A 24,267-nucleotide genomic window follows, 5' to 3' on the forward strand; every position below is an offset into this window, starting at 1 on the left:
AAATGTTTATATATTAACAATAGGCAAGCTGATTTTTGTCATCAGTGTTGCAGAATTTTATTCAGAGAAATCAATACGGTCAGTCCTGTTTTTGACAACATAAAGTAACTTTTCGAACGAGTTTGAGATGATGTGATGTGACCCATATATAAACAATGTCCAAATATGACTGTAAAAACATTGATCCATGTGTATTTCCTATTTGTTTTCAGCAATGAGGAAGTATGCATACAGGCCCCTAGGTGTGCTGTCCTGCAGGATCCGGGATGGGAGAGGAGTGATGGGGAGAGGAAAGGAGATGGCCTCTGCTCGGGTGATGACTTTCAAGGGACACCTTAAATGGAGCGGACTCAGATTGAAGAATTCCCAGTTCCATGGCTGTCAAGGCAGAGCAAAGCGATGGGACCTTTGGGCAGTAGCTGGTTTTAGAGTTGTGCCCATATCGGGAGGGAGCTGCTCTGATATATAACAGGCCGAGTATCAATGTATGTAGTCATAGACCAAGAGAACGCCTGCCTCCTGCTTTGGTGAGTTTTACACATGTATGTCAGGTACTAATTCAAATATATTTAACAAGTATTTTTTTGTTTTTTTTTATTAGGAAGCAAATTATTATTTTGTGAAAGTCTAATAGAACTGTTGTACAAGGGATGTTGTCATTCACTTTTAATAGGGATGTTGCTCATTTGTTGCTCATTTTACTGTGAATCGTAACTAAAAATAATTAATTGGGACAAATTACCAACAGCATTATACCTTTCTGCTCATCTATTTATAATTAATACTTTTCAAATGGTTGCTTTGTTTCTGTGCATGTTTCCTAAATGCATCATGCATTATTTATACCCAGATATTAAAGTACGTTTGGTAAATGGAGCAAGTTACTATTTAGAAATGTTTAACATGAAAAGTAAATACTTAATACAGAAGATATTTAAAACTTAATACAGAAGATTGTTCATTGGTTTGTATCCACAGGGTTCAGAATGATGAAAAATTAGAACTGTTGTCATAGAAATGAACTAGGCTATGTAACAGCAAAACATCGTGTCTTTGAAGCAGTGAAAATAATGAAAATGTTGCCTACATCAGGAGGCAGAAACCCATGAATATTATGCAATAATTTTTTTTTTTATTATTATTTTTATGTTTATGCAGTGGTCCAGAGGAGTGTGTGAGCAGGTTTTTCACTTGTCTGGCGTGCCTTGGCAGCAGCAGCCATGCCGGGTGGATACAAAGGGGAGTGCGGGGATGATGTGGACCCCATGCCATTCCTAGTGCCCTCTGAGAAGGAGCGCCTGGATGCCATGAATTTACCCTATGACATCAAGCGCTCCTGCTGGGTCAAAGACGAGAAGGAGGCGTTTGTGTCTGGGGAGATTGAGTCTGAAGACGGAGATAAAGTCACTGTCAAAACATCCAAGGGCGCTGTAAGGAAACGCACACACAAACCTCTTACATTTTCTTTTTTAGTCTGATTTCATTATTGTATTTGATCTTCTGTAGTCGGTGGTTGTGAAAAAGGAAGACGTCCACCAGATGAATCCTCCTAAGTTCTACCAGGCCAGTGACATGGCCAACCTCACTTTCCTCAATGAGGCCAGCGTTATGGAAAACCTGCGCAGCCGCTACGTCAGCATGAGGATCTACGTAAGTGTTCCAGAAAAGCTAGTACTACAATTTGTTGTGATACATAATTTTTTTTATAGATACAATTACATCCCTGAATATATTATTTAATCAGTTTATGCTATAACAAAGCCCAGTGAAATGCAAATACTATGAAAAGCCCAGTGTATGATGTCAAGATGGTAACATATTTAGTCAGCTTCATAACATCTAACATGAAGACATATTTCAGGAAAAACCTCTCATCTAAGGTGACTCACACTGTCTGAAAAGCTAAACATAGAAAGTTATGGACAAAGATAAATTATTCCCAAAAAAGACATATTCCATCACAGTTGAAAGATTATAAATGGGGGAGCAGGTCTTTATTTAACCATGCACAGCGACCATCAAGTCCATTATATTCTCCTTTCTCTCTAACCCAGACTTATTCAGGCCTTTTCTGCGTGACCATCAACCCGTACAAATGGCTGCCCATCTACGGAGCAAAAGTGGCCCAGTTATACAAGGGGAAGAAACGCAATGAAGTTCCTCCTCACCTCTTCTCAGTCTCCGATAATGCCTACCACGACATGTTGCTGGGTGAGCGAGCTTGAATGTCTTGAACGCAACGTCAAAGGGGGAGATTTCACAGAGGGGGTCCATGAAGAACGGGGGAAGGAAAATCATTTTAATCAGTGTAGTAGAGGAAAAAACAGGTTGGATAAGTGGTTGACAGTGCAGTGAAATAGACATACAAGTGGTGCGTGGTGATGTGAAGGGCCCCCTGGGGAGTTGTTAGACAGCCATTCCACAGTTGTATGGGGATGGAGGGAGTAGGCCAGTTGCTTCAGGTTTGTAATCAGTGTGCCGTGTGATGATTTGTTCAGGGAGTTGAAAATACTTTGAAGCCATTATGTGGAGTCAGGGGAGAACGGGCAGCTGTCTGTGTGGCTGGGAGCAGGATGGAGCACATCCACAGTTCTCTGATCTACTCAGTGGGAAATCATCAGGAATTACTGTCATCCCTCTCACATTGTCCTCCTTATGTCCTTTCATTACAGAGCATGAAAACCAGTCCATGCTGATCACGTAAGTACATCCTATCAAAGCATGACTGACACATTGAATTTGGGAGGTTAATGTAGATAGTAATACTAAGGGGTTTGGAAATGCAGAGAGCCAAAACAATTGATTGGCCAGTCTCCAAACTATTATTGCCCTGTTCAGTAAACGTATGCATGTAGGATCTCTGTGTAATAGAGTGTTTTTCTTTATTAGCGGAGAATCTGGTGCAGGCAAGACTGAGAATACTAAGAAGGTCATTCAATATTTTGCCAATGTTGGAGCATCTGGGAGCAAAGTTTCCGATTCCAAGGCATGTTTTACTATCCAGACATGTATACAGTGTAACATACTGCAGAAAATATGACCTTCTGAGTCTGGTCTATAACACAAAATCTCTTTCTTCACAGGGCTCATTGGAGGATCAGATCATTCAGGCCAACCCAGTGCTAGAGGCATTTGGTAACGCCAAGACCATCAGGAACAATAACTCCTCACGTTTTGTAAGATATAAACTTTCTTTCATGTTAAGTTAAACATGATGATTATGTTAATGATTTTATCTTCATCTTACAGGGAAAGTTTATTCGTATCCACTTTGGCCCAACAGCTAAGCTAGCTGGTGCCGACATTGAGACTTGTGAGTGCTTACACATATTTCTAGATGTATGTTGTGAAATTGTAATATCTTGTGTCTAATTAAAACTTTTTTTAAGATCTGCTGGAGAAATCTAGAGTGATATCCCAGCAGTCTGCAGAAAGAGGATACCACATCTTCTACCAGCTTCTGTCAGGGAGAAAGCCAGAACTCATAGGTATGTGTACAGTAGTGAGTTAACATAGAACACCTTGAGTCCCCTGTTTCTATTAACCCTCTCATTCCTTTACATCGTAGAGGCTCTGCTACTGAGTCCTGACCCGAAGCAGTATGTGTGGGTGTGTCAGGGAGTCACTGTGGTGGACAACATGGACGACGGAGAGGAACTGCTCCTCACTGATGTGAGAAACAGTTGACTTCTGACGTTTTTATTCTGCCAGTCTAAATGACTCTCAAATTGAGATCCTGCTGATGTGGTGTCATATCAGCACTGTGCAGCTCACATGTTTTTTTTTCGTGTGTCTAAAGGAGGCTTTTGATGTTCTGGGCTTCACCCAGGATGAGAAGATGAGCGTGTACAAGCTGACTGGGGGCATAATGCACTTCGGTAACATGAAGTTCAAACAGAAAGCCAGAGAGGAGCAGGCTGACGTGGACTCCACTGAGGGTAGACACTGCTTCTCTTGCTTTTTAACTGTTTCTTTTTCATGGTCAGTATTCCTTTGTATCTTACACAAAGCTTGTTTTTTACACCTGCTGCTACAACATATTTTGGTCTCATAATTAAGTAACATTTTAACACTAACTTTTTGTGTAGTGGCTGACAAAGTTGCCCACCTCATGGCCATTAACTCTGGTGAGCTGCAAAAAGGCTTAACGCGACCCAGGGTAAAAGTTGGAAATGAGTTTGTGACTAAAGGTTAGTCAAAACTGTCTTGTCTTCTTACATCTTTGGTGAAATTAACAATTATTGTTTTTAAACTATTAGGTCAGAACCAGGACCAATGTGTTTACTCCATTGGCGCTCTTGCAAAAGCCATCTATGACAGAATGTTCAAATGGATGGTGACTCGCATCAATAAAACCCTGGACACTAAATTGCAGAGGCAGTACTTCATAGGAGTGCTTGACATTGCAGGGTTTGAGATATTTGATGTAAGGCGCTTCTTCATTTTGTCCCCCCAATTTTCTTGCACTTAAATTAAATAATGTGTCTTCGTGTCTCTTAGTTCAACAGCTTTGAACAACTCTGCATCAACTTCACCAATGAGAAGCTGCAGCAGTTCTTCAACCATCACATGTTTGTGCTGGAGCAGGAGGAGTATAAGAAAGAGGGCATCGACTGGGTCTTCATTGACTTTGGTCTGGATCTGCAGGCTTGCATAGACCTGCTAGAGAAGGTAGAGCACCAACACATACTATGGATAAATATGTAAACAGCTTTTCAACATTGTTTTATCTATTCTACATCTTCAGCCCATGGGGATATTCTCCATCCTTGAAGAGCAGTGTGTGTTTCCCAAGGCGACTGACGCTACCTTCAAAGCAGCTCTCCATGACAACCACCTCGGCAAATCCGCGAACTTCCTCAAGCCAAAAGGGGGGAAGAAAGGAACGGAAGCCCATTTTGAGTTGGTGCACTATGCCGGCACAGTGAGTTGTAGTAATAATTATAACGTAAACAAAACAAATATTTGTTAACAAAACAATATTTCAACACAGCTTAGTTGGTCAAGCACACATTTAGGGCTTATATATGGGGCAACTACAGCTATTAGCTTGATCACAAATTACTGTATGGCTAAACAGTATGGTTACTCAATTAACTGAATGTCTCTCCCATTCTTCACCCAAATTTCAAGCTGCTTTCACTAACCATACCATAAAACATAGTATTAAGAAAAACCTAAAGCCTTTCAACATTAGACTAGTGTTCAGGATGTTATTATATAACTGTAATTTTTGGTGCAATTGTGCTAGTTAGTTATAATACAATGTTTAATTTAGAAGTCTGAGCATATTTGCATATTTTTGCTGTGCTTGTCAAAGGTGGGCTACAACATTACTGGCTGGCTAGAGAAGAATAAAGACCCCCTGAACGAGACAGTGGTGGGCCTGTTCCAGAAGTCGTCCATGCCTCTGCTGGCTCTGCTCTTCAAAGAGGAGGAGACCGCAGCTGGGACCAAAAAACAGAAGAAGGGCTCCTCGTTTCAAACAGTGTCCAACTTCTACAGGGTAACTCCTTCACTCAGCCGTGGCACAGGACACACACACCTGAGCAAACAAGCGTGTCAACATCACACCTCTCCTTTAAACCCACAAGCTCTTTTTACAGCCTTGTGTTTGTGCTGCAGGAACAGTTGAACAAGCTGATGAGCACCCTGCGAAGCACTGCTCCTCACTTTGTCCGCTGCATTGTGCCAAATGAGTTCAAGCAGTCAGGTCAGTGGAGAGACAAAACTGTAATATCCAAAAAGCTTTGTTTAATATAAAAAGGTGCACATGAAATAAGAGTGGTGAAATGTTGTGTTAAAAATTTGATCTTCTTTTGATAAAGGGTTGACTTTGATATATTTATTTAAGGGTCCTTCAGTGGGTTATTTATAGTTTTAGTGACCACTAGTGGTTGGAATCGGCAGTGCAGTCTGACAATAATCAATAATTAATTCCTGAACTAACTGGTACTTTCTACTTCTAATGATTAACTTGACATGGCAGGTTACATGCATATTGTATTATTTACTGAACTATCATTTGCAAAGTCTATTTTGTGGTTAAGGTGTGACAGACAATCATCTGATCCTGCACCAACTGGCTTGTAATGGTGTCCTTGAGGGCATCCGCATCTGCAGGAAGGGATTTCCCAACAGAATGCAGTATCCAGAATTCAAACAGAGGTAATGCATCTCTACTGCTGACACTGTGGTGCACATAAACTTTATGATACTCAGGTTCTTATTTCTTCTGTCATCTTAGGTACTACATCCTCAACCCCAATGTGATGCCAAAGGGATTTGTTGACAACAAGAAAGCATCTGAACTCATTCTCAGTTCAATTAGCCTAGACAGTATGGAGTACCGCATAGGCCATACAAAGGTTTTTAATAAACCAAATAGATTTATATTCTTTCACTTTTCCTGTTTACATTGGTTTTGACTGTCTTCTCAGGTGTTTTTCCGTGCTGGTGTCCTGGCTAAGCTTGAGGACATGCGCGATGAACGTCTGACAAAGGTCATCACTTTGTTCCAGGCTCGCCTCAGAGGAGTTCTCATGAGGATCGAGTTTAAAAAGATGGTAGATCGTCGGTCAGTAAGGCTACAGTGAAAGTCTGTGCTGAGTTTGCACCTTTGAACACTGATTTATCTTTGTGTAATACAGAATTGCACTGATGGCCATTCAACGAAACGTGAGGAAGTTCCTTCAGTTGCGCTTCTGGGGATGGTGGAAGCTTTACACAAAGGTGCACTGGTGTATTTCACCATATTACAATACTAAACTACATTTACATCTATAAAACATATATGTTAACTAGTGATACATTATTACTCCATTTGCCATTAGTCAAATCCTTTTCAGCATGTTCTCCGCTATTTGTGTGTAGGTAAAACCTCTGCTGATGGTGGCCCGTCAAGAGGAGATCTTCAAGGCCAAAGAAGAGGAGCTGAGAGTGGCTGTGGAGAAAGTGAAAGAGTTGGAGACAAAGATCAAAGATCTGGATGAGAAGATGGTCACTCTGTCGCAGGAGAAGAATGACTTGGCCCTGGCATTGGCTGCTGTAAGTGTACACCTATGCACACATTATAGTGTTTTTCTGTTCTATAATATGTTTGCATGATAAGAGTAAAACCCCTTGTGATATTGAAACCACAGGAGCAGGACATGCTGGGAGATGCAGAAGAGCGATGTACTCAGCTGATGCACCAGAAGGTCCAGCTTGAAGAATCAGCCCAGGTGCTTCACAAATATTAAAGAAATACAGTTTTAAATAGAGCTAAACATATGAACAAATATGTGTGAATGAAAAGTCACTGTATCATTTGGACTGTGCACGCAGGACCTCCGTGAGCGTCTGGAGGAGGAGGAGGGGACCACAGCAGCACTTCACAGCCAGAGAAGGCAGCTCGAAGGGGAGATGACTGAACTCAAGAGAGACCTAGAATCTCTAGAGTCAACTCTTACCAAGACTGAGAAGGAGAAACAGGTCAACACAGAGGCATATGGTTTTGTATTGCGCAATAATGTAGAATGAGGTTGGAATGAAGTTGTCATTCCTTTAGAGTTTGGACTTTAGAGTGCGAACTTTGACTGGTGAGCTTGACCAGCGAGATGACACTATCGCCAAGCTGCACAAGGAGAAGAGAGTACTTGAGGAACTGCAACAGGTCCGTGGAAGCACAGTTTACTTTGAAAACAAACTAAAGAATTTTGTGTATACCTGCAGCATTCAGGCTGTATCTTTTTTTCTAAATATAATTTAGAAAACTCTAGATGATCTCCAAACAGAAGAAGACAAAGTCAACCATCTAACGAAGACCAACAGCAAGCTTAACACTCAAGTGAATGAGGCAAGTTATAACTGAATCTGCATTTTGGAGAGAGAAATTCTGATATTTGTTGAAACCTTAAATGATTACCATAACTGAGCATTTTATGTGGCTTATAGCTGGAAGACAGTTGGGAACAAGAGAAAAGAATCAGGGCAGAGGTGGAGAAAGCCAGGAGAAAAGCAGAGGGTGATCTGAAGATGGCCATTGAAAATCTCAATGACATGGAAAATGCCAAACTGGATTTGGAAGATGTCATCAAGAAGTAAACAAATTTACTGAAATTTGTAGATTTTAAAACAAAACATTTCTGCTTTATTGCTGTTGAGTATTTGTGATTTCATTAGTATTAATCATTACTTTATAACACAAAACAGAAGTATATTAATTGGGAGATATTGTCAATCTGTTGCAGTTTCATAATCAAACATGTACTTTCATACAGGAGAGACTTTGAGATTAACAACATGAATGCAAAGTTGGAGGATGAACAAGCTCTCAGCACAATGCTCAGCCGTAAACTCAAAGAGCACCAGGTTTGGAATGAGTGGACTCATTGCCTGAACAATGACGACTAGTTGCCTAAATAACTTTTTTCTATCATAATTAAAATAGGCGCGCATTGAGGAGCTGGAGGAAGAGCTTGAAGCTGAACGAGCCATCAGAGCCAAGGTAACCCCCTTTATAAATAGTGCTCTATATTGTATATGACGTTATAATTTATGAAGATTGAATATGTGATAGGTGGAAAAGCAGAGAGCCGACCTGTCACGTGATCTAGAGGATCTCAGTGATAGGCTGGAAGAGGCGGGAGGAGCCACTGTTGCTCAGGTGAGTTTGACTGGCAGTCAAAATTTTTCTTCTTCAACATTCTGAATTGATGAATGAGCTGAATGATTCTCCCTGTACTTCATTTGTGCATTAGATTGAGCAGAACAGGAAGCGTGAGGCAGAGTTGCTGAAGTTAAGACGTGAGCTGGAGGAGGCCGCGCTGCAGTCAGAGGCCACAGCCGCTGCCTTGAGGAAAAAGCACTCTGATGGCATGGCTGAGCTGGGAGAACATCTGGAGAACCTGACCAGGCTCAAGGTCAAACTGGAGAAGGACAAACTGAGCATGAAGGCAGAGATCGAAGACCTCAACGCCACACTGGAAGCCACGCACAAAGCAAAGGTACTGACAACTGTACAGAAGTTAATTTTCAGTTTTTGATTTCTTGTAGGTATGCCAACACAGAAAATACAAAAAAACTGTATTTGTATTTTAGGTGAACTCTGATGCTCATGCCCATAAACTTGAAGACAGTCTGGCAGAGGCCAATGCTCGCCTGGCTGAGATGGAGCGCACTCAAACAGAACTCAATACTGCCAAAATCCACCTGACTGGTAAAAAGAAATGATCCAGTAGTGTTGTACAGAAACACTATTTTAAAACTGTGGGAATCAATTAGAATAAGAATACACAATTGCAATAAATTATAATATATTTGAAAAGAATGTGACTAACAATGAAGTGAAGGGGGAAAAAACAAGTGAGGAAAAAAAATCTGCTTCATTCATTAAAATAACATAATCATAGATACAGTCTTTATGATGATTGATGTTTGTTGCTGTTTCTGTCCTGAAGCTGAGAACAATGATCTGAGCAGAGAGTTAGAGGATGCACAGAGCAAGCTGACCCAGGTGACTAGGTTGAAGGCCACACTCACCTTACAGGTGGATGAGCTGAAGAGACAGCTGGATGAGGAGAGCAAGGTACACATCATAGTCTGATATGCACTGTTAACCACAGCATTATGGCATTACTTTGACATTTATTCTTCTGTTTGTATGTAGGCACGTAACACTGCCGTGATAGGCCTGGCCAATGCTCGTCATGACCTCTCCCTGCTTAAAGAGCAGCTGGAGGAGGAGTCTGAGGCCAGAGGAGAGCTGCAGCGCTTAGTGTCCAAACTCAACGCTGATGTCACCACCTGGAGAACCAAATATGAGACGGATGCCATCCATCGCACTGAGGAACTGGAAGAAACCAAGTATGTTTTCTTTTTGTGGGAAATAAATATTATATAATAATATACAGGGCTTGACATTAAGCATTTACAAGTACTTGACCGGGCAAATTTTTTACTTGTCCGACACCCAGACTTACTTGCCCGGAAAAACAAAATGGTGCTCAGTTAATTATATAATTTTAAATATGTGCACAGGCTAGTGTTGTAGTACTCTAGACCTTTTTTTAGGGCCTGGCTCAGCACAACATGCTCCTGGGGCAGATCTGTGTCGATTGATTGATTGATAGCATTTATATAGCGTCTTTCAAGATACCCAAAGCGCTTTACAGTTCATTATTCATTCACTTCACACTCAGTGGTGGTAAACTACTACTGTAGCCACAGCTGCCCTGGGGCAGACTGACGGAAGCGAGGCTGCCAATCTGAGCCATCAGCCCCTCCGACCACCACCATCACTCACGCTCACACCTCTTTCATACTAGGCAATGCAGGTGAAGTGTCTTGCCTAAGGACACAACGACCCACTGTGGCACCTGGAATTCCTAGCGGTCTCCCATTCAAGTACTACCCAGGCCCAGCCTGCTTAGCTTCTGAGATCTGACGGGATCAGGCTTTTACAAGCCGGTATGGCCACAGTGTCCTGTGAAAGAGCCCATGTCCAGAAATACTGTTAATTAGTGCTTTAAAATTTGCTTTTGAAATCCTCGCGTTTGCCCTGGTCAGCCTGTACAGAAGGTGAATACAAGTATGTTCAGCTGTTAGGGCCTGGCTTGACTGCACGTACATTTCGCTCTATGCGAGCGTAAAAACTGCAACTTTTGGACGTTTAACTTTTAGAATGCATGGAAAGTGAATGAGGACGGCTTCACTGCAGGTGCTAGACGCACGTATGGAGCAACGCGTCCTGCACGCGTAGATTTCAGAAAATAGGATCCATCCTATTTTTTGACACTCTACACGTATCCCCATCAAAATACACAGAGCATGAATCTTTGGTTGTATTTGTGCCTTTACCGTCAGGACAACGTGCTCCTGGGGCAGATCTGTGTCATGTAAAAGGGCCCAGGTCCAGAAAGACTGTTAATAAGAGCTTTAAAATTTACTTTTTTAAATCGTGGCTTTTGCCGTGGTCAGCCTGTACAGAAGGTAATACAAGTGTGTTCAGCTGTTAGTTTAACTGTAGACCTGATACAAGCGGCTAAACGCGCCCAGTCAAATTTGATCGTCTTTCTCATTGAGAAACACAGAGTCAGAGCTGCGCGTGTACTTCCTGCTGCAAGCTGCCGGTAGAACCGCCTTTGCGTTGACGCACGGCTGTGGTTTCGCGAGGTTACACGAGTTATTGGTCTCGTCTCGGACTCGACCACGTTTGGACTCGGTCTTGAAGGCGCTTGGACTCGGTCTTGTCTCGGACTCGAGGTCTGACTTTAGACAGGTGCGATCATATTTCATTACGGCCACTGCTATCGGCAATAAACTTGTACCGGTGTGCGGGGGCGTGCGGGGTGTCTCGCTGCAGCCTGTGCATTTGTGTGGAGCGCCCCCAGCGCGCGTGCCTTGTCCGCAACAGCGTGTACCCTCTCGTACCAGAATGTATCACAGGGAAGGATAAACTTTTTAAAACATTCTACCTGCCCATCTGCCTCACGTCATCTGCTCCTTCTTTTCGCGCTCTCGCTCCTCCCTGCATATAGCACAAACGGGCTCCCTCTTCAATGCCCACAGATTAGAAAAATAATACTAAAACGAATCCAAATTTATGTTACATTGTTGGCACAAAGCAGCACTACTACTACATGTGGTTGAAGGTTGCCTAATAAAAGTGCTCAAAATGCATCTATGTTTGTCACGACATGCGTTTGGTAAATGTGGTAAATCCCACTGCAAAACCAGCAAGTGAATGTAACTCCAGTTAGAAACTTGACAAAACGGGTTAAAAAATCCTACCCACTTTATTCACTTTGAAGCAGTTTTGTGTAAAATACCAATGGAAGTTTTCTTAAAGAAAGGGTTCTCAAACTGTGGGTGAGAGTCTAAAAAAGGGCAGTGTTCAGTACAGTACAGTTTGCTTGTCTTAATTTAATCTTAAATTAACATTTATCAGATAAAATGGAGATAGATTTCTAAAAACATTGATATATATGTGCCAAAATAACTGTAAAATCCAAATAAATGTAAAAAATGACAAAGATGGTCATGATTTGGTCTCGATGGGCTGTGGTCTTGGTCTCAACCCTCAGAGGTCTTGGTCTTGTCCTGGTCTCAGGACCCTGAGGTCTCGGACAGGTCTTGGCCTCAATTAATGCAGTCTTGACTAGAACTCTAGCACAGGCATATAAAAACTTTTTTTTCATATGAATACCAACATAACATGACCACAATGACTAAATGGTTTGAGAGAGTGGGGCAGAATCTCAAATATATAAAACAAGTTTAAATCATTTCATACTACACTCCACAGTGTAAATATGGAGGGAAAAAAGAAGCATACATGAAAAAGTGTGTCCAAATTTGTATGTATATGAGATGAAAACGATTATCATTGGTCTTCTCATTAAATTGTTCTCTCTTGTATCCACTCAGAGATCTAAGAGTGCCTCAACGTGTCTCAGGTTGTCAGACCCATATGGGCAGGTGACAACTAGAACTAATGTGATTATAGATAAATATGACAGAACATCTATAGTCCTGGTTGCTGTCATCTGGGACCAATGCTGGGACCAATGAGCAAGTTAATCTGAAACTGTGATACATATTGCCTTTTGCAGTGTAACATTTTGTAATGCAGTATTGTCCCTCATATGTAATGGAGTTACACTACTTTGCATTACATCTGATTTACTTTCTGTATGTTTAAAGTTAATTTTGGCTTCATGAGCTTCACAAATATATAGCCTTATAAATCCTTCCCTTGGACCCTCGCCCACAGGTTAAGAAACCGACTTTCACTTGCACATTTCACATTCCAAATATTTTAGTGCCAGTACACCATAGAACTGGACTTGCACGAGCCTATAGTCTGCGCAGATAGTGTTGGGTATCGAAACTCTGTTTCAAGTAGGCATCGACCGAAAAGGCCCGGTAAGTACTGGTAAGTACTAAAAAACTGGTATTAAAAAAAACAAAAGTTCGCTCGGTGCCCACTTTCGGTCCCTTTCATTAAATGCCCGCGTCAATAAGCCAACACACACTTTAATTTCACTTCAATTTATCAGTAGTGCAGGTGTTCACGCGTCAGTACTGCGCTCTGCGCAAATGTACTGCACAAACAGCGCTCATGTTTAACATGTTGAGCATGTCCTACATGTGTCCAAACTAAGTGCAGTGTGTCTTTTACCGGTAAAACAGAAGAGCTGAAGAAACAAGGTGCAGCGTGAAACTTGTATCCACCCGAAAACACCCAGTCTCCAGTGCTGGGCGTTTATAGAGTCTCAAAGCCAAAGTGCGTAATAATAAATCCACAGCCTGCAGTGTCCGCGTCAAATTTAAGCCAAACATAATATGAACCAAAACTCCGCAAAAACCCTGCTCCTCATTGGTAAATATATCCAGCGTGGAGCGCGTGTGCGTAAAGATGTATCCAAACGAATCTGCCTAAAGTTCTCCATAATTCTCCTCCGTCCTCCTCCGAGTAGAAAAAGCGTAAAGTTATTAATCAAAGTAAGAGCACATGCTCTATGCGCTGCCTTTTATATAAAGTGCAGAAAACGAGAAACAAAAGCGAAACTTAAGCGCAGGTCAGTCTTCGTGACAATCAGTTGTGCGTTTATTTGCGTGCGCATTTGGAGTTATACCTGAACCGTGTATAGTAGCCTACTCTGTTTTAAAATATGAATTAACATAGATATAAAGTTATTCAATGACTGAAAAGTATTTTCTTAATAATATTGGCCATTAATTTGCATAAAAACATAAATTGTAACTGTACCCTTTGCGCACTTATAAAGAAAACTACTACATATCTCGGTCCTCTACTGTGGAGTTAGTTTGGACTGCTTAAATTTAGGTCCTTGTTCGCGCTTCTCGTCGCTGCGTAATAGGTTAAGAAAACACGGGATTTACGCGCGTGGCACTGGAGCGACGCACTAGAGGCGCACAGGTAGGACTGTTCTCTATGAATGGATCTCAGTACGATGTGGGAGTGTGCACGTACAGGGCTCCATGAGGACTGAAGTAGAGAAGCAGGTTTAATGTCACGCGGCGTGGTCCTCCGGTGACACACGCCCCGCTCACAGAGCGCACGGAGCGCACGTATCGCTTGGAGACGCCCCGGTACCGTCCCAGTGAATGTTATTCCCAAAAGCACGGGCTATAATAATAACCTATGCATTTTAACTAATTACTGAGATTAGTGAGTAGGCTTGATAAATATATGGCAAATTTTTGGAGTTGGGTTTAGCCCTGAGTTCGCTTTTCATTCCGACGCGTCATGAAGTTTCCTAGATATGTGAGATGTGACGGTAGAATGAGAGACAAAACAAAAGGGGTGGAGTGGCACGGTCCGCACTAAGGGACATTTTTGATTGACTGGGCAAAGATTGTGGTGCAGGAGGCAGCGTAATACTACGTCCGTTTTATTTAAGATGCCTACAGTCAGTGGGAAAGACAAAACATTGACTGTGATGCGCACAGCAACGCGCATGAAGTGAGCACTTGTCACCGCGGCCGTTTTTCGTGGCAGTTCAAAAGGTTGGACTTATCTGTTCCTTTCACGGAAATGAAAAAAATGCGTTATGAACGGACAACCCGTCGCTTTGTTTATCAACCAAATAAATAGTTATTACTGGGGGACTAGATTTGTGTCGCTTTATTTTCACTTGCCCGCTCGGGCAACTAGGCAGAGGAGAGTACTTGCCCGGACAAAAGTTTTAGTTGCCCCGGACCAGCGGACAACCGTTAATGTCGAGCCCAGATATTTAATATAATATAAAGTTCACATAAATTAAAGTCTAAAGTCATATCCACTATTCGAACACACACACTCACACACACACACACACACACACCATGTTTAGCCACTGTACAATGTTTAGCCACTTTAGTAATGGAATTGTTCTTTTCTTTTCCACACATTTAGGCGTAAACTTGCAGTGCGTCTACAGGAGGCTGAGGAGGCAGCTGAAGCAGCTCAAGCCAGAGCAGCCAGTCTGGAGAAGGTGAAACAGAGACTGCAAGGTGAAGTGGAGGACCTCACCATAGACCTGGAGAAGGTACATCAGAGAAGACAAACAAGTAATGTTATGAACAAATATCCTTCTAATTATAATTTTGTTTCAATAGTCAAATGCTGCTGCAGCCGCTCTGGATAAGAAACAGCGAGCTTTTGACAAGATGGCTGCTGAGTGGCACCAGAAGAATGAGGAACTACAACTGGAGCTGGAGACCAGTCAGAAGGAGAGCCGCTCGTACATGACAGAGCTCTACAAACTCAAGACAGCATATGAGGAGAGCCTAGATCAGATGGAAACAATACGCAAGGAGAATAAGTCCCTCTCAGGTACTAACTGTTCATAACATAAATGATAATAAAAGGTTCTATCATGAACTTTGTTCCATCCACAGAGGAGATTAAGGAGTTAGTTGACCAGCTTGGAGAAGGAGGCAGAAGTGTCCATGAGCTGCAGAAGGCCAAAAAGAAACTGGAGGTGGAGAGAGAGGAACTTCAAATGGCTCTGGAGGAGGCTGAGGCTTGTCTTGAGGTACAAGGCAAAGTCTTAACCTTAACATACTACAATATATATGTATTATAATACTTAATGTAATTTATGAGAAGACTTGACTTGTGTTTTGATTGTGGTTCAGGTAGAGGAGGGTAAACTGGTGCGTGTGCAGCTGGAGCTCGCTCAGGTCAAAGCCGACATTGACAGGAGGATCCATGAAAAGGAGGAGGAATTTGAGGTTACCAGGTCAGCACACATACATTCATATACTAGTCTTTATAAAGTGGACCACGTCACTAGCATATGAGTGTGGAGGAAGTATTTTAAATATATTGAAATGACTCATACGTGCTGTTTAGGAAGAACCATGCTCGTGCCATTGAGTCGCTCCAAGCTAGCCTGGAGGCAGAGGCCAAAGGTCGTGCTGAGGCACTGAGGATGAAGAAGAAGATGGAGACAGATTTAAATGAGATGGAAATTCAGTTAGAGCATGCTAACAGAAACAACGCCGAACTGGTGAAAACTCTGAAAAAGCTGCAGCAGCAGATCAAAGTAAGCTGACTCTTTTTACAGCAACAAGCTACTAAACAATTTATCATTACATAAATAAATAAAGTACACAACATAACTACATTGTATGAACAAGTTAGATGTCCTGATTTCTGTGTGTGGTTGCAGGACCTGCAGGTGCAGATGGATGAAGATGCCCGTCTCCACGATGAGCTGAGGGAGAAATACAGTCTACAGGAGCGACGTCTGTGCCTGATGCAGGCTGAGATGGAGGAGCTGCGAGGAGGTCTGGAGGCATCTGAGAGGGCACGTAAACAGATCGAACAGGAGCTGGTGGACACCACGGAGAGGTTCAGTGAGATCAACATGCAGGTGTGTGTTAGGTCACACACAAGACACAGAAGATAATATGTCTTTAACGTGGACTGTTTTCATCTTTGATTTCTTTAGAATCAAAGCCTGACCATACTGAAGAGGAAACTGGAGGCAGACCTCACCAAACTGTCCACAGAGAATGAAGAGCTCATCTCTGAGTTCCGAGCTGCAGATGAAAGAGCCAAAAAGGCTGTGACTGATGTGCGTCATCTCAATTATTTACATTTTCTTCTATCATTCTAGCTAGCTGTAAACATTCCTCTCTCCGTCTTGAACATAGGCAACTCGCCTGTGTGAAGAACTTCGCCAGGAGCAGGACCGCAGCTCCCACCTGGAGAAGGTGAAGAAAAACCAAGAGCAAACCCTCCGAGACCTCACTCTGAAACTTGAGGAGGCTGAGCAGCAGGCTCTGAAAGCAGGCAAACGAACCATCCAGAAACTGGAAACCAGGGTCAGACTGCTTAGAATTTACTGGTTTATTCAGTACACATGTTATGCTAATAATGTATATGTCTGCTCTGATGTATGTCGATATGGTTTCTGTAGATTAAAGAGTTGGAGAATGAGTTGGATCAGGAGCAGAAGCGGCATGGTGAGACTGTAAAAAACCTTCGTAAAGGGGAGCGTCGGGTCAAAGAGCTGATCTTCCAGACGGAGGAGGACCACAAAACCAACCAGCGTATGCAGGAGCTGGTGGAAAAACTACAGAACAAGCTCAAGTCCTATAAGCGACAAATAGAAGATGCTGTAAGTTCAACCATCTATTTTGTTTTAAATGAAAGTTGTACGAACATTAATATGTGTCCTTATGTCACAACAGGAGGAGCAGGCTAACTGCAGCCTGTCTAAATACAGGAAGACTGTGCATGAGCTGGATGATGCTGAGGAGAGAGCTGAAATGGCAGAAATGGCTCTTAATAAATTGAGAACCAGGAACCGAGCATCGACTACAAAGGGGTTCACCTCAGTAGAGATTGTGCAGGTCACTAAACCTGCCAGTGGGGGACAGGGAGACTAGACAGGAAAATCTACACACTCATCAGCAGCAGGTTGGTAACATAATATTTGTTTGTAAAAATAAAACCATGGACTATGAGTTTGTTTTTTCCTTCAGGATGACACATGCCTACCCAACAGAGAAAGCGTCACTGAGGAAGCAGAAAACTGTGCTTCAACAAAGTCTTAAAATGCCTTTAGAAAGTCTTAACACAAGAAGACATCACCTATAGTCTTAACTACTCTCGTCTTAGATTTGTCTCAGCTGTCTGCCTGCTCACTTTGTCACTGCTCTGTGTATGTCCTCTACAGTAACAGTATAATACTGTTGTTCTTTTGTCAGCCTTCTGTTCTTTGCTTCTTAGCTGTGCCTTTTTCTATTGCCTCTTCTCTTTGGTGCATGTATCTGAAATGATGGGTAGGAGAGCTGTGTTCTCACATCAACGATAGAGAGCCCACCTGTGTGTGTCGTTCATGCTGTAGTGTCCTGTCCCTCCTGTTGCAGGAGAATAAACCGAGAGCAAGTCATCCTGTGGTACTGTGGTTTTTACCTGGTTCATTGGAGTTATTCATTAGGTAGCAGCAATAGACAAGAAATTACGTATAATAAATTAACTAAACAAAAGCAATACTTGTATAAAATAATTCGAAATATTAAATGTATGCAATGTTGGTGAGAATTGCACATGGACCTGTTCAAACTCCTCCTTCAACTGTCAATATCAAGTTCTGCCAAAAGGATACAGAAATGGTAGCTGGTGTAATGCTTACAAATATTATGAATTTGAATGAATGATAAAAGTATACAGTACCAGTAGCATCACAAAAATACCAGTGTGACAATGTACAAGAACATGAACACAAGGTGCTCATTTAATACATCAACATGGGTTTATTTTCATGGATCAAATGAATATTTCACATTTTGTACAAAATTATTACAAATGTCTGACATTACTCATCCCTCTGAAACAAAAGGACTATAGAGAATCATGCAGACTCCTCCTTGATCTCACTCAAAAACACATCTCCTGAACAATATGGTACAGTGGAAATCTACAAAGTACAGCAGGAGGGGGAGCAGGTCTGTATGTCTGTCAGTAACGACTTAAATGCCTTCAATGTATGAACACAGTACCACATCACCATGCATGTTTTCTTACGCATTGGTTATGACTGGTTAAGTAGATTTCAAAAAAGGTCTTTACATTAAGAGTTCAAAAGAGCAAACCAGAGGTCTGTCAAGGAAAGGGAGGTACCAAGAAGCTTTAGCCTGGATGTATAAAATGTGAGCAGGAGATGTAGGGTCATCGCTTGAGGTTTTTTTTTTTGCCAATGTACATGCCCAGCACAGACACAAATGAGGCAATGTCACTCATCCGAAAGCTCAGGGTGGACTGTAGCGGCCCACACAGAAGAATATTCAATCACTCCATCAGTGAGAGCATATGATGTAAGACAAAAGTACTGAACACATTGTTAATTAAGATCTGACAAAGCAACATATTTTATTGGGTCATTGCAGAGATTTCCCTCACAGAATTATCCATGACACTGAGGCACTTTCACACCACTTACATTTTACACAGTGTCTGTGTGGAGTTGTGCCTTGATTTTGGACACAGCTACATTTGGAAATCAAATGTTTTACATGCTCAGAGCATTGCCACATGGTTGAAGCATGTTTGCAGTTGGCACATGTACATGCAAAGCAGCAGGGAAAACAAAAAAGGAGCAAATGAATGTGGAAATTAAAGGGATAAAATGTATGTAGACAGACAGACAGACACACACACATAATGTAAGACAGGCTTTTTAAGCATTGAAAAACACCCCCGTCTTGGATCCTCCCCCTCGAGTCACATGTTTGCAACAGCATCAGAGGAGCATTCTGATTGATGGATACAGTTGTCCATTTGTTCAGTCAGTTTCTAATATGAGTGGCGGCTGCTCATTCTCTTCTTCTAAACGCAGGTCATTAAGGTCTTCATCTAGTCCTGCCCCACCCACTGCACCCTGCTCCTCACAGTTACCTAGAAAATATGTGGTACATGATATATTACAAATAAATCATTGTTGGAGAATTAATTTGAAGGATTAAAATATGAAGCACATGAAAAACATATGTATATGTATAGATAGTTAAACCAATACTATGATTTTGCGATTAGATTTATGAAATCAAATTTGCTATTTGGCAGATATTTTGTGTCCTTTGTGAAGATTAAATATGTATATAAAATCTAGCACAAGTATGTACAGATTATAGTGACTAAAAGCATTGGGCCTCATTCATGAATCTTTTCTTAAAAAATGTTCGTAGCTTTCACTTTAAGAAGCTACTGAGAGAACTCTGCCCCAGATTCAAAAAGCGTTCATAAACTCGCAAATTCCTTCGTAAGTGACAGTTATGTCTAATTCACCAACACCTAGCTACGAACACCTGCACGCTCATTTATATTTCATTTACATAGAAAATGAACATGTATTTGGTTAGAAACATCCTCTGAATCTCCAAATATGGCCAATATAGGTTTGGCATTATGATGTGTGAAAGCATAAAGCTGTTGTACAGCTTCAGCTGCGATTTCAAATGTCCAAACTCACATGAACACACACATATTTATTGCGCTTTCTGAGACTGCGGACTCGCGGTAAATAGCGAGGGACGGGGACTGGGGTAGGGGTGCATAAGAGTGCGCTCTGGTCATAGGGTATCATGGGGTATCGGGGGTATTGATTCCAGCGCGGACTATATCCAGGGCTGTCATAGTAGCCCCTATGGAGAGCATTGGAGCTGGAACAAACTGAGGCTCACTGTAGCCTGTACAAAATCTGTACCAACAGACCAAATCCACATGCTCCATAAAACGCCTCATAAATGTTATTGGATCACATAGTAATATGTTTTTAGGAAATAATTTAAGAAAATATATAACTTACAATCATGGAGGAATAAGAATTTTTTGTTGCATTATTGTCAGGGTAATAATATTGTAAAACAGTAAAATTTTTGTTCTTACGAGACTTACTGTCCAGAAGAACATTTTCAGTTAATAAAAAGTTTTGTAAATGCCAAAACTGTTTGTAAGAAGGCCTTAAGTACAAATTTGTTCATAAGAACATTTCATGAATGAGGCCCATTGTTACCTCTTGTGACTGCTGCACTGTAGGTTTGGGCCACAAGTGGGCGGTCATGTGACCCCTGTTCAAGGATCTCATTAGATGGCTCAGCACTGCCATCTAACCTGAGAACAACAAGTAATTGTTAAGATTTGGCAGAAGGTAACAAGTAAAACCGTAATAATGAGAAGTTTTAAATTTTAGATGTGTTACCTGTGCTGCTTCATTAGTGTACACTCTCCTCCCTCTTGGGGGTCTAGATTGTAGAGATACAAATATCCATCTGCTGCTGCCACAAGCAATCTCGGAATCTTCTGAATCCTGATTTGAAACAAGAAAGGTTAAGAAATGTAAAATCAGCCCAGATCCATGTACAGATTATTACCATAAAATAATCAACATAGATTATTTGTACGCGTCCAATAGGCATGTGGCAAAATCATGAGAGAGAGAGATCATGAGATTTTTTCCCCCTTATTTACATTTTGGACAAAAAAAATGCTTAAAAGGTGGCAAGTTATCCCTCTTGAGAAACTGTAGTTCCTAAAACCAGTAATGATAGCAATGACAGCAAAATATTAAATAAAGTAAATATAAAAATGGTGAGGCCAAAATTGTAGGCTGAACCACACAATAAATGTATTATAAATAAATGTAAAAAATTGGTCATGTCTTGTTCTCATGGAACAAATCTCTCATCTTATGGAAATTGTGTCCCACCCCTAGTATCCAGTATGAAAAGTCAATTAACTATTATAATGCTCTTTTGGAAAAATAATAAAAGGTTGTACTTGTTGTTTACTTTCTTTTACTCTTTTCATTTTGTAACAAAAAATAAAATTCATAGACTCACACAGCTAAGGCGCAGATATTTTTGTGTCCGCAGAAAGGCAGGCGCACAGTGGCAAAGGCCCGTCCCTGGGTGAACATCTCTGTAACCTGAGAAGGCAGGTAGGTTGTGGACGCCATCAACATTTTGCCAAGGTATCCTCCCCACGTTGCGGGTTCCTCCGTAGGCCTGACAAGATCCACAGAGCAAAGGTCATTTCCATTGAACAACCTCTGTCTCACAGTGTTGAGCGACATAACGTTAAAGAAATTATGCATACACATATTTTTCTTTTTGTGTCTCTAGCTTGAAAATGTGGACCGTCTCTGTGTTGCTGGAAGCTGATAAGTACAAGCCTTCCATACTAAATGCCAGTGAACAGATGCTCACACACCTGAGGCACAAGACAATTGCATTAGTACATGGTCTATGAACTTCAATATTAGTAATAATAACTGCCAGACTGATTCTGTGATTACAGAATTGTTTACCTTTTGACCCCTCTTCTGAATTCGAAAAGCTTCTGCCCCTCAGGGATTGAAAAAACACGTATAACTGTGCCCTAACAACAAAACACAGAAAGAAAATTAGTATAGAATAAAAGTGAATAAGAGAATGTTTAAAAAGACTACCTTTTCTGATGCTGTTGCAAGTTTGGTTCCACTGGCATCAAAAGCCAAAGCAGCTAATGGACTGTCATGAGCAGGAATCATATTGGCTGCTCGCTGACAAGACAAACAGAAAACAACATGAACCAACTCTGTGCAAAAGTGAAAGACAAAGACACAGTTGACCACTTTTGCACTCACCAGGTTGACCGTGTCAAACACTTGAACTTCACCTATTGTAGCACTACCTGGATACGCCAAGTAACAGTTATCATTGCTGATGGAAAGAGCACACAATCCTGTAAAAAATGTAATAAACATAAAACAAATGTAAGACAGAATACAGACATACCAAGTGAGTCTACTGATTTTTTGTCATATTTAGCTTTTGTTAATCATAGCATGCTACTTCTATTACTTCCACTCACCTGAAGGATTAGGGGGAGTTTCTCTGATAGTGTGCAGAACTTTCATATCACGGATGTTGTGGATGTAAAGTGACTCTTCAAGACAAACTATAAGCCTCTGCATGTAATAATATGTAGGACATTAACAGATGTACACAACAAATGTTTTTCTTTTCTGTAGGTGATTTCTATAGGTCAAACACATTTCTCTTATCTACCTGTCTGTTGAGTTTGACTGCCAAAATGGTGTTGGAATATGAGTAGTTGCATATCTCAGTTCCCTTCTTAAAGTGACAGACTTTGAGCTTCCTGGGAGCTTTGAGACTGACAATAGCCACCAGGCTACTGGAAAACAGGCGCTCCACAATGCACACATCCTCTGTGTCCGCTGCAGGAAGCACATAAGTCACAAAGAATGAACAGAATGACAACCCAGACAGGCATACTGCTCTACCACTACAATATAAGACTATTCCAATATCCATTTGGAAGCTTTATGAATTATTAAAAAGAACAAGCTTTACTCTAATGGTAGTCACTCAATGCAAAGTCAGATTGCGTTAAACACAATTACTCAACACACACACCCTAGTTTAACTATGACGGCTAAAAACAAAACAAAAAAACAAACAAACAAACAAACAAACAAAAAAACACTTACTACATTCATATATTTGCTCCAATTTGTCCACTGAAGACAGGGAGAAAAACTTGTAACCAGATTTTGTACCAACAGCCAAGGATCTGGAAACAATAGAAACAATACAATTAGTCATCATTTCCCAGACAAGAAGAGACAATCAAACGTGATACGAGTCACTATTGTCGCAATACTAAGAGATATAAGGCAAGGCCTTTGTAGCTGGGGTAGAAAAATAGGACTTCCCCTCCCAAACGTCACAGTGATAAAGATTACAAAGTTATTACCCATCACAGGCTATTTCAACAAATGCAGAAAAAGCCAAGCCCTGTCCGTTCGTAGTCGGGTGATTTTGTATTCAGTGCAACTGCTGACAAATAAATATTTCTCAATATTTGACTCGTAACCCAAATCGACGTGATTTCACATCGAGTTCCACGGCTGAATATTAGCTGTAGGCTATGCTATCAGCTAATCTAAGTAATTAAATAAATTAGGGTGATTGGATGAAATAGCTGGAATTCATATTTTTTCTAACAGGAGTTTAGATCAATTGCCGAAATTGCTTGTTTCTTCATTGTGGAAGTTGTCTAAGGACAAGGTGTTCAGAGAGGGAGCTAACGCTGCTAGCCTGACAGCACAGGCCAGTGGATCCAGACCCTCTCCCCGGCCCTGACTTACGTGTTGTCTTGGTTAAAGTTGGCGAAGAGGAGCTGGCTTCCGCCGGCCTCCCCGCTTAGACTGGCCAAGTTCATGGGCTCGGCACCATCGACATATACAGCTCCGATGGAAGTAGCAGCAGGGAGTTTTACTAGTACAGTGATATGGGCCTGAGACGTGCGCTTGTTCACGGGGCCATCTCTCTCCAGCCCCGCTGTAGTGTTCGTGTTGTTGTTGTTTTTCACTGAGGCTGTTGCACTCTCCTACTGCGCATGCGCTAACGTGGACCTGCGACATTTTTTAAAGAGACAGGACTCCATTTAACTTCACTCAAACTACAACAAATTTCTGACAGACCGAATATGGAAACCAATCAAATTACACATTTAGATCTATATATTTGAAATACGAGCAATGTTTGTCTTTTTGAAATATATTCCTTAAAGTGGTAACCAGCAAGTTTGATTCACATACGCCCTCTGTCGTCATTTCATGAAAACGACAATTGAAAAGAAGCTGCAGAAACCTGTGATCTCTAAATAATTTTTAGTTATATTGGTTCTGCTCATCTGGAATGTTATATAAAATATTAGGTCTAAATTAATACTCTTTTATACAGTCCAACATGAACATG

The 24,267-nt window shown here is 41.4% G+C and overlaps 2 protein-coding genes and 1 pseudogene across 2 annotated transcripts in view; 1 reads left to right on the plus strand and 2 right to left on the minus strand.

Annotated features, from left to right (window-relative positions):
• The window catches only part of LOC110162432 (myosin-16-like), a 20,109-nt gene extending 2,250 nt beyond the window's left edge, over nt 1-17,859 (plus strand). The window contains exons 2-46 of the mRNA XM_020927333.2: nt 213-527; nt 1,159-1,430; nt 1,507-1,650; nt 2,055-2,211; nt 2,673-2,700; nt 2,890-2,986; nt 3,084-3,176; nt 3,250-3,313; nt 3,390-3,488; nt 3,569-3,672; nt 3,800-3,938; nt 4,089-4,190; nt 4,260-4,426; nt 4,501-4,671; nt 4,748-4,924; nt 5,321-5,506; nt 5,626-5,713; nt 6,051-6,168; nt 6,248-6,368; nt 6,441-6,577; nt 6,651-6,732; nt 6,874-7,047; nt 7,143-7,223; nt 7,327-7,473; nt 7,550-7,654; nt 7,751-7,837; nt 7,936-8,081; nt 8,262-8,352; nt 8,432-8,488; nt 8,561-8,647; nt 8,742-8,987; nt 9,082-9,199; nt 9,441-9,568; nt 9,650-9,846; nt 14,903-15,035; nt 15,106-15,322; nt 15,388-15,524; nt 15,628-15,731; nt 15,845-16,037; nt 16,164-16,367; nt 16,446-16,571; nt 16,651-16,821; nt 16,917-17,117; nt 17,191-17,419; nt 17,485-17,859. Of these exons, the coding sequence (XP_020782992.2) occupies nt 1,221-1,430; nt 1,507-1,650; nt 2,055-2,211; nt 2,673-2,700; nt 2,890-2,986; nt 3,084-3,176; nt 3,250-3,313; nt 3,390-3,488; nt 3,569-3,672; nt 3,800-3,938; nt 4,089-4,190; nt 4,260-4,426; nt 4,501-4,671; nt 4,748-4,924; nt 5,321-5,506; nt 5,626-5,713; nt 6,051-6,168; nt 6,248-6,368; nt 6,441-6,577; nt 6,651-6,732; nt 6,874-7,047; nt 7,143-7,223; nt 7,327-7,473; nt 7,550-7,654; nt 7,751-7,837; nt 7,936-8,081; nt 8,262-8,352; nt 8,432-8,488; nt 8,561-8,647; nt 8,742-8,987; nt 9,082-9,199; nt 9,441-9,568; nt 9,650-9,846; nt 14,903-15,035; nt 15,106-15,322; nt 15,388-15,524; nt 15,628-15,731; nt 15,845-16,037; nt 16,164-16,367; nt 16,446-16,571; nt 16,651-16,821; nt 16,917-17,117; nt 17,191-17,388 (5,832 nt within the window). The 5' untranslated portion in view covers nt 213-527; nt 1,159-1,220 and the 3' untranslated portion in view covers nt 17,389-17,419; nt 17,485-17,859. The remainder of the gene's footprint in view (nt 1-212; nt 528-1,158; nt 1,431-1,506; nt 1,651-2,054; nt 2,212-2,672; nt 2,701-2,889; nt 2,987-3,083; nt 3,177-3,249; nt 3,314-3,389; nt 3,489-3,568; nt 3,673-3,799; nt 3,939-4,088; nt 4,191-4,259; nt 4,427-4,500; nt 4,672-4,747; nt 4,925-5,320; nt 5,507-5,625; nt 5,714-6,050; nt 6,169-6,247; nt 6,369-6,440; nt 6,578-6,650; nt 6,733-6,873; nt 7,048-7,142; nt 7,224-7,326; nt 7,474-7,549; nt 7,655-7,750; nt 7,838-7,935; nt 8,082-8,261; nt 8,353-8,431; nt 8,489-8,560; nt 8,648-8,741; nt 8,988-9,081; nt 9,200-9,440; nt 9,569-9,649; nt 9,847-14,902; nt 15,036-15,105; nt 15,323-15,387; nt 15,525-15,627; nt 15,732-15,844; nt 16,038-16,163; nt 16,368-16,445; nt 16,572-16,650; nt 16,822-16,916; nt 17,118-17,190; nt 17,420-17,484) is intronic.
• On the minus strand, nt 10,347-10,463 carry LOC129410938 (5S ribosomal RNA; annotated as a pseudogene).
• A 375-nt stretch (nt 17,860-18,234) lies between the features above and the next one.
• On the minus strand, nt 18,235-23,883 carry wipi2 (WD repeat domain, phosphoinositide interacting 2). The gene is made up of 12 exons (XM_020927334.2): nt 23,655-23,883; nt 22,995-23,077; nt 22,552-22,721; nt 22,355-22,451; nt 22,128-22,225; nt 21,951-22,043; nt 21,810-21,880; nt 21,599-21,712; nt 21,343-21,507; nt 20,703-20,810; nt 20,517-20,614; nt 18,235-19,399 (listed from the first exon to the last, which is right to left on the minus strand). The coding sequence occupies exons 1-12, from the start codon at nt 23,726-23,728 to the stop codon at nt 19,287-19,289; spliced, it is 1,284 nt and encodes a 427-aa protein (XP_020782993.1). The 5' UTR covers nt 23,729-23,883; the 3' UTR covers nt 18,235-19,286.
• Between the last annotated feature and the right edge of the window lie 384 nt (nt 23,884-24,267).

The sequence above is a fragment of the Boleophthalmus pectinirostris genome, unplaced genomic scaffold (assembly GCF_026225935.1).
Source record: "Boleophthalmus pectinirostris isolate CB_2022bp ecotype Guang Dong unplaced genomic scaffold, ASM2622593v1 HiC_scaffold_2826, whole genome shotgun sequence".
NCBI lineage: Eukaryota > Metazoa > Chordata > Actinopteri > Gobiiformes > Gobiidae > Boleophthalmus > Boleophthalmus pectinirostris.